General features: G+C 41.9%; 1 protein-coding gene and 1 long non-coding RNA gene across 2 annotated transcripts in view; one reads left to right on the top strand and one right to left on the bottom strand.

Annotated features, from left to right (window-relative positions):
• Positions 1-945: 945 nt before the first annotated feature.
• Positions 946-11,098, bottom strand: LOC127369238 (uncharacterized). Its single transcript, XR_007886040.1, has 2 exons — positions 11,007-11,098; positions 946-1,317 (listed from the first exon to the last, which is right to left on the bottom strand). It is a non-coding gene; the product is annotated as an uncharacterized LOC127369238 (long non-coding RNA).
• dok6 (docking protein 6) overlaps positions 11,087-12,992 on the top strand; it is a 44,424-nt gene continuing 42,518 nt past the window's right edge. Inside the window, exon 1 of the mRNA XM_051410355.1 lies at positions 11,087-11,392. Within this exon, the coding sequence (XP_051266315.1) occupies positions 11,327-11,392 (66 nt within the window). The 5' untranslated portion in view covers positions 11,087-11,326. The remainder of the gene's footprint in view (positions 11,393-12,992) is intronic.

The raw sequence follows: 12,992 nt of genomic DNA, 5'->3' as shown, positions 1-12,992 counted from the left end.
AGATTTCTGTAAGTAGCTCAGACCCATGTTGGCTTGTGCTGATTTATCCCAGCTCCCAACACCACGCTGCCTCAGATTCATTTCACCTCAAGCATAGTCAGAGATAAATCTGGGATGAGTATATTGAAGTTGCAGACTTTGACAGGAAATGTTCCCTGAATAGTCTACAAATGAAAAAGCTGTACATAACATATCCTAAAATGATCAAATATTATCTCTCTCAAACTGGGAAACCATGTTCACAGATGGCTGTCAGTGGTCCTTGAACAGTTCATCTGATATGGGTCATAATACCCGCATATTAAAGCTGACAATTTGCTGTAAAACCTCATTGGCAATGAGTCATTTCACATTTGCTCTAACCCAGTGGATAAGCATGCAGAGCCAAAACAGCAAAGATCAAAGTACCTCAGGGAGTCACTGAAGTGGTAGGTTTTGTGGGTTGGATGAAGACTGAACCCAATCCCCCAGACTTCCAGATCCATTGCTCTACTTGAGGAAGAAGCCTACACTATTGATTTGAAAGTCTCTCAGGATGTGGTGCCCCCCTCCCAAATAAGCATACCGGTTATTCATTCAAACCTTGGAGAGCGGAAGCATTTGATTTTAACTGTCCCAGCTTTCCTCCTAGAGTTCGTCACCAGGGAGCAGAGTCGTCACTCCTCATTTGCTTCTGAGCAGCAATGGGGCGAAATGACCAATCCGTAATGGGTTCCAGCGTATCTATGTCCGACAGTGTTATGATGTCTGGAGGGCTGCAATAGGTTGTGACTTCAGCTGCCAGTCTTTGTTATTCCCCAGACAAGCGCTACTAAATCTTACATGATGGGTTGAATATACAACTACTGGTCCGGCGACACCAATGTGACACATTATGCTATGTTGTCAAATGAATTTTCAATGGGTTTTACAGGTGTACGTGTGTGGGAAAAGAAAACACATATCTATCCGCAATAGAAGATTTAATTGCACGTGTGGGAGACTACATGCTACATGCACACTGACCCTCACAACATGTGGAAAACAACTTATTGGTCATAAACCGTAAAGAAAAGGTAGATAACTGTGTGTGTGTGTGTGTGTGTGTCTGTGTCTGCAGGAGGCCGACAACATCTATTACCTCATTCAGACCAAACAGCTCCCCGAAAACACACACAAATGCGTACATGTGCATATGCATGCTAACACATTAATGCACACACTCATTCGTGCTCTGACACATCATGTTAGATTAAACCCAATCACTTGTGATTGGCTGAGCTCTGCCGGAGAAGGAGCCGCAGAGTGATTGATAGGCCGTCCATGTGCAACCAGGTCCTGTGAGAGAAAAGAAAGGCATACATCAGACAGGTGTCAAAATTCACAGCGGGGTGTGGTGATGGGTGGCGTTCAGGGGCTCTGAAGAATGAAAGGAAAGAGGACGAGGAGGATAGTGAAAGGGAGAAAGTGGGGGACAGAGGAAAAAGGCAGAGAGATAACCTGAAGGCGAGAAAAAAAACAGCATGAAGTTTTGATTCTCTGACAACTTCAAGTATATGACATTGGGATACCATCTGCAGAATTTCTCATCTTTTCCTAACTTTTAGTCTATAAACACAAGTTTTCCAAGAGCACTTTTATAACATAGTTGGACGACTTCAAATAATTAAGGAAGAGGTGCACACATCAGTTGATGGTGATAGATTGTTGTGTGCCTTCATATGCGACCCACCAGACAGACAAGGGTGCATTAGGAGCAAACTGACAGAGCGGCAGCCATAGGCCCATTAGGACCAAGGAGACTGAGGGCCGTGAAGACAGATGGGATGAAAGACAAGCTTGCAGCTAGCAGGGTCTGCATGGTGCCACCAGTGTTTTCAGACTGTCGTTTAAAATAAGGAAGGCCATTAATAACCTCCTCACTGTGCTCTGCTCAGCTGCAGTCTGGCGCTTCTTGCAGAGCTAAATGTGGCGCTGCATGGCAGCAGACTGGCAGACTGTGTCAAAGAGACTATATACACCTGAGGAGAGGGAAAGAGAGAGAAGCAGACAGTTTGTATGTGCTTCTGCATTTTTTTGTGCTGTGTGTGTGTGTGTGTGTGTGTGTGTGTGTGTGTGTGTGCATGCACTGTATATATGGGTTTAATTGTATTTTTTCACTTGCTCACCTGTTTGTTTATGTGCTATGTCTGTGCCGCCTATCCTACTATGGTTGGATGGGAATCAGATAACAGTGATGCAGTCAGGGGAGCCGTCAGCACCGAGGTGAAAAGTTATGGTTGCCAGTGGTAATGACTGTGTTCCTTCTTGTCAAACCTTTACTTTGGCAGATGAACAAAACATAAAATTTGACAGGGAGTGGGTTTTTTTCCCCTCATGATCCAAAAATATTACATGTACACTGTGAATGTGTTTTTGCAAAGATGGAGTGGGTACTTTGGTGGAGAAAAAATAAGCTTTTCCTGAGTGGCAAGGTGACTCATATAATTATTGAGTTATTTTAGGCCTCTGTGCTTTTAAAACAACCCTCTGACAAATCTTGGACATTTGATTTATAATAACCATTCATTACTAACTGGCTCTCCTGTGACCAACCCACTCAACTACTTGACTGAAATTGAAAATCTTATAGCATGCAAAGCAAATTAATGCTCAAGTCCACTCAGTTGGTGAATTCTAGTGGAATTCAAGATATTTAAATTGACGCTTAACGTATACCAATCGGGGGCCAAGAATAGATGCCTGTATAGTTCTTCCTCAAAAGGCGAATCATCCCACCATGAAACAATTAAACCTCAGTGAAAAGGATTGCCTTCAAAGGGTGGTCCAGTATTTGTATCCAGACCTCTCAAAATACAAAGAAATATGGTAAAAAGGTTCCCTTATTGGACTGTTCTATTGAGGTGTGAGGAGTGTGACCTAATACTGTCAAAGAAATGGTTACCTTCACGTGAATGCTTATGGTATGCTGGCATAATCTGTAATGTGAACCTTAGTGGTGCACATTGGAGAGTGCTGAAGTTAAAGCAGCTACACAACGTCAACAACTCAGACTCGGCCAATGTGTTGTACCAGGTTGACTGTAGAAGGCTTTAACAGATCAAATACTCTCTCTTTTTCCTGTCCAACACAAATAAATGAGGCTTTCCAAGAGAAAAGGTTCCTTTGTTTGAGAGAAAATTAAGAAACTTGAGTTTTTGGTCTTGTGAGATTTCTACTCAGATGAGTACAAAACCCAATTAAGAACATCTGGCAAAGCTACTCCTTACACGTTATGCCGAACACAATAATGTGCATAATCTATATATTTACATCGTAACTGTTGAGCGGTCTCTCGCTGTCTCCCTTCCTCTTGTGCACAGACATCTCTGTATGCACAAAATGATGAAAGCACATTCATCTTCCTTCTGTCATGACAGACAGGACTATAGCCTTATTTTAAAATGCTTTTATTACCAAGGAAAATAACTGCACATCAGATGATTTATCGTCAACAATTTGCACACATAAAACACTGACACTGACGTTTGTTCTTGTGTACATGGGTGTCAGAGAGGCAGTTTCATGCTCTGCATGCAGATGTGGGCCACATGTAAAACGCCTTTCCTAAAACAAGCACTGGAATAGGGGAGGTTGTGCTTATGGTACCTCTCCAGGAGGGTGCTGGCTGCCTCCCAGACTGCCCTTCTCTTAGAGCTACCCCTTCAGAATAAATAATGACAAGTCCACATCATCTGGACACTTACAGAAACCAATTCAAATCTGTAAGTCTTATTGCCTGGACCAAATTTTAAGCCCACCGGCTATCTCTGGGCACCCGATCAATGTTTCATAGCAGGCTTACTTACTTACTGTGCTGTCTAAATGGGCAGAGGTTGCCTGTTTATCCTCCAGATGTTGGTCAGTTGATATTGCATTAATGATAACAATAATAACAAAACTATAGCTAAGGAATATGGCATCAATCTTTATACACAAAGCCAGGGATAACAGAGGAAATGGATTGAGTTTCAAAGAACCCTGCCTATCCAAGGCGCAATCAGACAACCTGCATGTAAAGCAAACACTTGTTTGCAAAGGAAAGGAAAATAAATGTCGAGAAAGAGCTGGAACAGAGTATAAGATGGCTGGCAAGACAACAAGGAACAGGCTGAAAAGCTACATACAGCACAGTCGAGTGTCGGGGCCAAACAATAAGGCCATGCATGGCAGATGGGCGCACACACTCCTTTGCAGTCAGTCATAATACAAGAAAAAGGAAGTAGAGTCTTGGGCCAAGGCCTAGAGGGCCCAGGGGTAATGGAAGAAGAGCACAGCATGAAAAATGAAAAATGAAAAAAAAAAAAAAAAAACTCATGAAAAACTACAGTTCATAGTAAACTACATCAAAAGGAATCCCAGAATAAGTTTGTTTTCAAGTTTTTGTACGAGTCAGCAAAAATTATTCCTTTTGTAGCAGCCTGCAGCACATGGTACAGTAGACAGACTTATGAGCAGTGGGCGATATACCAAACACAATTTTATGACAGAAGTGTACTAGTGTATTTATATTGGGATTATGGTCAGGGAGCACAGAGTGCAAAATATAAAGAGCTGCAACGAATCAGGCGCCGGCGATGGGCCGCAAAATCATGGAGAAGGCCGTCCCTGGACTCTGACGTCATCACTGACCTTTCGTGTATTTACAGAGAGGTTTGATTTCCACTCTTTTTCCATGCTCACACATAAGCCGTTGTGAAGCGGGCCCTGGAAGTAAAAGAGTAGCTTTGTCCAGACCTGGACGACTAGCACTGGAGTCATGTGCTTCTGCCAATCCCGAAGAAGGGCCCACAAGCCACAGCCATTGAGAAAAGCACAAGCATCACCTGTTTTATATTAAATCTGTCAGATTAAATAAGGAAAGCCAATAAGCTGCAGCTTTCGAGGTGCAGTTTTAGCCAGATTTGACCCTTTGCTATTCTGATCATACTTGTTAAAACTGTTTTCAAACTGAGTTGAGGGACAAGACAGAGACCCTTTGCAAATAAATCCATGCATCTGCACCTGCCCATTTGTCGTATTAACTGGTATGCACAGTGATAAAGATGTCTTTTCCTGTATTTCAAGGAACAAACCAAAAAGCATATTGGTTTCTAGTTCATTTTAAGTCCACACAAGTTGCATTAACCCAACTTGTGTAGACTTAAAATGAACATGACAAATCACACACGACTGTCTGATCTTTGTTTTTGTGCAGCAAGGATGAAGCTCCTGTTACACAACCTATATGTTGCTCATTCACCACCTTGAACAAGTATAGAGATCTAATTACCATAGACTAGAAACATGAAGACATTTAAACATCCCTTTCAAAGTACTCCTCCTATCGCTGCAGACAATATTGCCCTCTACAGGGCATACACATTAGTCACGCTTGTCTGTCTCCACTCTTTTTTTTCTGTGGCTGGGATGAGTTAAAGAGACACAGCGCCACATGTGTTGATGAATGTATAATTACACAGTATTCAGAGCCCCTACCAGCTTCATGTCTCTGCAGTCGACCCTGACTTTTGACCTCATTGTGGAGGGTGCAAGAGAAAGAGAAATAAATCCAAAATAGTATTTAAAAGAGGTGACAAAGACTAAGGACATCTACGACAAACATGGTGCCAGTCTTATAACTTCAAATTAATGTGTTGATGAAAAAAATAATGTTTTAATAATGTGAAATTGAATGAATTAAGGGATGAATTAATCCCAGGAGCATGGGATCTAATTTATCAAATGCCTCTGAGTATTAAAGAGAATTAAAATGAATGAGATGGTCACATGAAGGACCTGGTCAGTGATCCAAGACCAGCCACTCCTTCACTTAGAAAGCTGACGAATTTAGCCTCTGCTCTCCAAATTAGCTGCGTGGCATGAAAAAGAAATGAAGACAAAAAAACAGGCGTCTCATCACTCTTGTGGGAGTGGAGGGAGACACCTATTTTATTCCTCTATCTTCCACGAGGAGATGAATGTGATGAACTGTGGATTCAGCCTCCCCCAGTCGTGTTCTATGAGAAATGCCAGCAGCAGCAGAAAGCTTCGTCTCCAGAGATCCAGCTCAGGGTTCAGCCTCACTGTGACACAAGATGGACCCCAATTTTGGACACAAAGACTGGGTCAGACCAGCAGGAGGTATAGCCTTTCCTTGAGCATGATCCATTCCTTTTCTGTTCATTGTGACCAAAATCTTGCTTGTCTTCTTCCTATTTTTTGTATTTTCCCCTCTGCTTCACCCTCATCTGTGTGCAATGTCTTTCCTCCAACCGCCCCCACTCACTCACTTTCCTCACTGTTCATCCTCCCCCATTAGCATAATGATCATTAGTGTACCTACATAGTTAACTTCTAAAGTTCTCTTTCTGACTCATGCGCCCATTTACAATTGTAAATCTTCTCCGAATGCAAATACACACATTATCTCACTTTAGATGGCCAGAATTTAAAGCGGACCATCATGAAAGGTGTATCTGCTGGATTGCCTGAAAAATGAATTTGCACGAGCAGACACACTGCAGCAAATTAAATCTTATCCTCAGCTCTTCTGATAACATTTTTTGGTTAATTCAGTTATGCGAGTAGCCCTTGTAATAGGCTTATACACTCTTCTCATACACTCATCTGTGATTGAAGTAAAGGACCCTCTCGAATCTCACGACTCACCTTCTAGAGAAGGACAGAGAGGCCCTCCAACCACTTCTACTTCTAACTGTTATGGAGTAAATCACAAACATGTCAAGGCCTGATCCTCTGGGACTGCACATAACCTTAGCTGTCCTATATTGTGTGACTAACCAATGTCCTCCTTGGACCCACTGAGCTCAGAACAGCCCACATCTCTTATTCTGAGAAATGGGCTTTTTTTCTCTCTCTCTCTTTCCACACTAGCCTTTTTTTCCTCCAGGCATTGACATTTAATCAAACCCAAATCCCATTGTGCCTATTAACATATCAGGCTGATACGGGTTGCTGTAAAAAGCTTGAGTACAGGAACCCAGAGCAGAACATTACCATAACTCTGCCTGTGTGATCTCTTATTTTCTCTCCTCCGCCCCCACATGTAAAAATGCTTACCTGGCAAACAACTAAGCATGGAGAGGCATTTCTGTCTCTCGCTCAAACCCCCTACCCCCCTTCCACTCATTCACCCCTGCTTATCTTTTAAGAAGGTGTTAATTATTTAGCCGTTTGTGCTTGTAAATGTTTGGCAAATAGCACCGAGACAAACTAAGCACCTAATGCAAAGGCAGTTTTAATATTTCACCCGACCGTCAAAACCACCTAAAGTTTGCTTTCCGCCTTGTCTATGGCTAAATAAACAATTCAGAGGCACTTAAAAAAAAAAAAAGCGCCTTAATGGATGGCATGGTTTCCCTGTGAGCGGCTCAGTCTTCCCAGTATTAATCATCATAGACGTGATGGGACTTGAATAAGTGATGCGGTGATGATTATGAGGTCAATACTTGATAAATTGCCATTTTGGACATTGTTGTTTTCTACAGCTCAGCCGATATTGGCTGTTTTGCTTGTGACCTTGATGAAGGTCTCTCTGCTCTTGAGTGACTCTCAACATGTCTGACCCTGTTGGCAGCCATTCATGTATGTCAGGGCCATATGCTGGATTGTGTGGCGGGCCTGCACGCTGCACAGGCTGAGCCTCTCTACCTGCGAACAACTGAGGCCAAACTGGTTGTCGGTCTTGTATCACGGCAGGCAATTACTTCCCCAAAACTAGGACAGTTCTCGGTAATAACAGACACCAGAGCACAATATTTAGTGCAATGAAAAGACATTGTTGCTGTCAGCATTGTTTTCTTAGAGAGAGGATGATGAGGCAGTGGGAATGGAACAGGGCCATGTCGAACAAAGAGGATTATAAAGACAAAACAACTTTGACAAGTCTGAAATTTGAGGACACTTCCAGGGAGACATGAAGACTATCAAAGTCAAGCTGTTTGTTGGAGGGGTGGCAGCTTGCTGTTTTGTGTGCCCTTGTGGATGTGATCAACGGGAAAGAAAATCCAGACATTGAGTTTTACCTCTGGACTCAAAAGCTGACACTTGACAGAAAAGCACTTCTCAAAGTGGCAGCCATCTATACGCACAGAACAAAGCCACCCCCCCCCCCTCTTTTTCAGCAGAAGACATTTTCTTTCAGTGCAACACAACAAATAAATAAATTAGTGTGAGCGATAGGATAATTGTACAGAACTAGAAAATCCTGGCTGCGCTGGTATATTTGTGTCCTCATTTATAAATCTGTTTTCTGATACTGCCACATTAATCTATGGTTCCTTCTTATTGTTAGATGGAAGAATAAAGGAGTCTATGAAGTATTCTGGAAGTGAAAGACTCTGATCTTCACTTAATCATATAGTTGTTTATATAACTCTGTTACATAAGCCATCCCTCTTCCCTACATTTTAATCAACATAAGTAATGGCAGCCCCTCATATCAATATACCTGAGCCATCTGCTCCCTAATACCAAGGATTTCACTCTCTGCGATTGCACAACGCCTCTCACTACATCCCGATCAGGATTATAGCTTTGGCAGGGATCAAAATTTGCTTCTGTGCTTTTATTTTGAGAGCTTTTTGATTGCCAATCTGCAGCATTGTATGTAGGCTATACAGGCTGCAGGCGGTGGTTGTATGCTTTGTATAGTCTGGTTTGCTTACAGTTTATTTGATCCTTTAACAGGGCACTGGACTATCTGGTTTTATTATTCACCGAATCAAACAACATCAATTCAAGGCCGCCTAATAATGACAAAACATGGTGCTCACACACTGGCAAACTCAAATTGTATTTCCTTATTAGCGGGCTGTCTGGTGAAAAATATGGAAATGATATTCATATTCAGACAGGTAATAACCAAAAGGCATGGTACAAAGTGTGTTGCAAATTAGTCTGAACACTAAGCTCTGTTGTACATTTGCATAGTTTCTTTGAACGTATTGTTGGGAGAAAAAGGGAAAAAGGGAGTAGGCCAGAATTTGAAAGGTTTCAAAAGTTAGATCAGAATTACTTATTACTGAAAGTAGTCTTATTAAACAAACTGAGTGTTATAAATGATCAAGGGGAGAACCTTGATCTTGACCTTGAGCACTTGCTTATACATGATTTTAGTGATCTAAAAGATGAATGATCCCAAGTGCCTAGAATCATTTGTCGCTTGATTAATCTATTAATTCAGTGCTTTTCAAACTGAGGGCCAGGGACTGACAGAGGTCCTTCAGTGGGTTGTATGGGGGCCCCATCATAAGGAGGATTTAAAACTTTTGGAAGTTGGAAGAACAAGGGAAGAAGTAAGGTTAGTCGTTTTGATAGATTGTAATTTATAGTAATCCTAGTTGGATCATTGATATTATATATTGACTATGAAGACTTCATTTTCTTCAAACCTAAAATAAAAAATTACACAGAGGGAATTCTTCAAGACAAAATCGTCTCAAATTTGGGGTCCGTGGTCTGATAAGTATCTATGTGGGGGTCCTTAACATGACAACATGGGAACTCCTGTATTAATTGACTAATTGTTTCAGCTCAAGAAATATGAACATACGACTATTAGAAGAATATTACAATAACACTCTCACTGTGGCTTCATGTAAGATAAAAAAATACAATGTGGTCGTGTCAGTAATTCTCTCCTAATAAACTAACCTCTTTTAGGACTGTAACATTATTCTCTGCTATTTAAAACTAATGGCTAAGCAAGTTCTTCAGTGGCTGATAACCATGGATTTCTCCAACTAATTTGCCTAAACCCCTAAATTTATATAATTTCTGTATTAAGTTGGTATTATGGTCACACAGATGAATGCATTCAGTTAAATTAAGCATTTAAAGTCAGCCAAACCTTTCCTGAACAGTAACCGCTGCAGCCACTATATAGCCTAGTGGCCATTATGGGATAATGCTAAATGCTAACGTCACAACAGCACAGGTGGAGACGAGTCATAAAATCAGCAAACTTAAACATGTAAAACCAGAAACTGTGAAGCATCCAGTGGTGAAATGTAACTAAGTTCATCCATGACTTAAGTAACCTATACATTTAAGGAACTTTTACTGGAGTATTTACATTTTATGCAACTATTATCTCAGAGGCAAATATTGTCTGACAGCTTCAGTAGCTACTTTCTGATTAAAATTGTTTTATTCCTGTCCAGTGAAAACCACGTATCTCCAAATTGTGTGATTTTTGAATCACTTCTGATAAACTGAAGGATATATATCTTTATGGGTTGAAAAATGTCAAATAATTAAAACATTTTTCATACAGGTTTTGAGGGATGCGTGGTTCTCAAAGCACAACGATGCTACAAATGATGATCTTATTCCTGGCGATGAAAGTACCCCAACTTTAAACTAAAGTCAGCCTGTGACCTTATATACCATAAAACAGGAACCAATCCTCTGCATTATGAGTAGCCAACTTAAGTAGGCTATGTTAACGGTTATGCTACAAATATTTACTTGAAGTATTTCACAGTGTGGTATTGCTACTTTTATTTAAGTAAAGTATCAAAATACTTCTTCCCACCACTGACAACATCTGTCTAAACTTGCTCGGTCATACCAGACCAAGTATAAGGCTAAAAAAAACCCAAAAGGGTATTCATTCAGCAGGGACATATTTTTGCTTATGAACCCAACTTTTCACCTATAAGAGGAATCATTTGTTATTTATTCATGAAAAGGTTAAACAGTTTTTAAATTGGTAACTGTTATATGTCGACAAATCCACTAGGAAACCGTAATTAGAGTTATCCACTAATTCTCGAGGGGGGGTAATGAGTCGTTTTCACCTCAGCTACACCGCTGACAATTTAAAAAAAATAACAATAGCAAAAAGTATCCAGGTTAGAGGAGTATTTATGTTTTAAATGGTGGCTTGATATTAGAAAAGAAAAAAAAAATCCAGGTATTCCTTTATGAAAGAAAGATACCCCCTCCCACCCTCCGCCGCAGTTATCCCCCACCCCCCTCACCGTTTCGGGGATGGTGTGGTCCAGGAAGCGCGCCTCTTCTCTTCTCTCCTCCTCTCCGGCTCCAGTGAATCAGCTGACGAATGGTCTCTCCCTCCTCTCCCTCCTCTCCTCTCCTCTCCTCTCCCGGATGGATCGCGCCGCTGAAGCCGGGCAGCCTGAGCGCTGACACAGGAGCAGGTTGCCCACCGCCCGCTCTCCTGCCGCTGGATGTCACACCGACCGACCCTCGAGAAAAGATTCCGCCACCCCCTCCCAAAAAAAAGAGGTTACTTTATTGAATTTTCCCTCCTCGGGCAGGAAGCTACCCGCTTCCCCTCACCATGGCTTCCAACTTCAACGACATAGTCAAACAGGGATACGTGAGGATACGGAGTAAGAAACTGGGGGTGAGTACTGTTGCACTTGCTGTCTAGCGCGGTGGAGGAGACGGGGGGAGGAGGAGGAGGAGGAGGAGGTGGTGGTGGTGGTGTAGGAGGATGAGGAGGAGGAGGAGGAGGAGGAGGAAGAGGAGTTCCAGTTGTTTCAGGGGGCGGCTGGATTAAGAAAGAGGCTTTAATTGCTCCATAGGCAGCCGTCCTGCTGCGAGCTCTTCAAGAGGAAAAACAGATTAGAGCAGCACGAACAGCGGCCAAGTTTCTCTCAGTGCATTGTGCAAAACTACTTACTGCACATGCTGAGATGTCGGGAAAGTCTAGATGATTGACAGCTGGTGTCTAGTGGATGTAGTTGTGGATCACATCCGCCTTTGTTTTTTTTTTTTTTAGTTTCATTGAGAAAGTTAGGCTACATCTGATATCTGACTTTGTTAGGCTGCAAAAACTCTAGACAGATGAGACACTTTTGGAACCAGAACTGTGATATAAGAGGAAAAAAAGGAAAGGGTAAATCGCCCATTAAGACATAAAAATGCTATAGTAAAAAGCTAATAATATCACCTTTCAATAACCACACCATAATTTAAGTCTAATAAGGTCAGGACACCACAGGCTGTAAATGTCCTTATCATAGCGCGTGGTGCAAATTAACTCCATGTTTTATGGATTCTAGGATGGACAACATAATAGGAATACTGGGAATAATGTTTATCACTATACAAATTGTCATCAACTTATTAGTGCTGTAACTCTCTTTCAAGTCATGATGAATTATCCCCACTGAAGTCTCATTGAAATCCAGCTGATTCGGTGCAATGGCAGCTCTTCACTGCCTTGATAATGGATTTCCATTGAGATACAGCAAAGGGGGGAAAAATGGCTTGACTGCTTAAATGGAAATAAATGATATATATTCAATTATGAGCGCCTTATTGTCTGAGTCATAAAGCCATCTGCTTTTGTTCATACTTCCAGCCCATTACGCTAACAGAGCGGGCACACTCCCTCTCCTCTGATGAAGTGTGATGATGGAGGCTAATGATGTCTGCCTCCTCACATCATCACCTGGCTTCATCAACAGTATTTCGACAGTTGTTTGCCGCCATTGAGGCCATCTTTGATCACACTTTAAGAGTAACTGTTGATCAAGAGAAACCTTTACTGCTCCTATTAAGGACTTTCACCACACAAGCCTGATATAACAGATGAAAGCGCAACACATTTGTTGTTAACATGCAAATAAGCTTGTTCACATATAGTTGGCTCAGTTTGTTTACGTCTTGCATATGCTATTTGCAAGATGCATTCAAGAAAAGAGGATGCGTGTGTGTGTGTGTGTTGAGAGCCCATGACTTTGCAAAGCAAGTGAGGACGCACGCTGTGTTGGCTGTGCTCGAGGTATGGATGCCATATCTCTGCCAGCTCCACATCTCATCCTGCTGTTTGTGGAGAAAAACAGTTTGTGTCCTGATCGCCCACTCCCTCAGCCCTCCACTGCTCGCTGCTGTTTCATCATAGAAAAGCCATGCTGCGATGGCCTCAGAGGACCCTGGTGTGGGTAGATAGAAAGTATTTATCTGTCCACGCTGGGGTTAGTTATTCCAGGCTAATT

The sequence above is a fragment of the Dicentrarchus labrax genome, unplaced genomic scaffold (genome assembly GCF_905237075.1).
Source record: "Dicentrarchus labrax unplaced genomic scaffold, dlabrax2021, whole genome shotgun sequence".
In the NCBI taxonomy this organism is placed as follows: domain Eukaryota; kingdom Metazoa; phylum Chordata; class Actinopteri; family Moronidae; genus Dicentrarchus; species Dicentrarchus labrax.
This window is presented reverse-complemented; position numbering and strand designations above follow the sequence as displayed.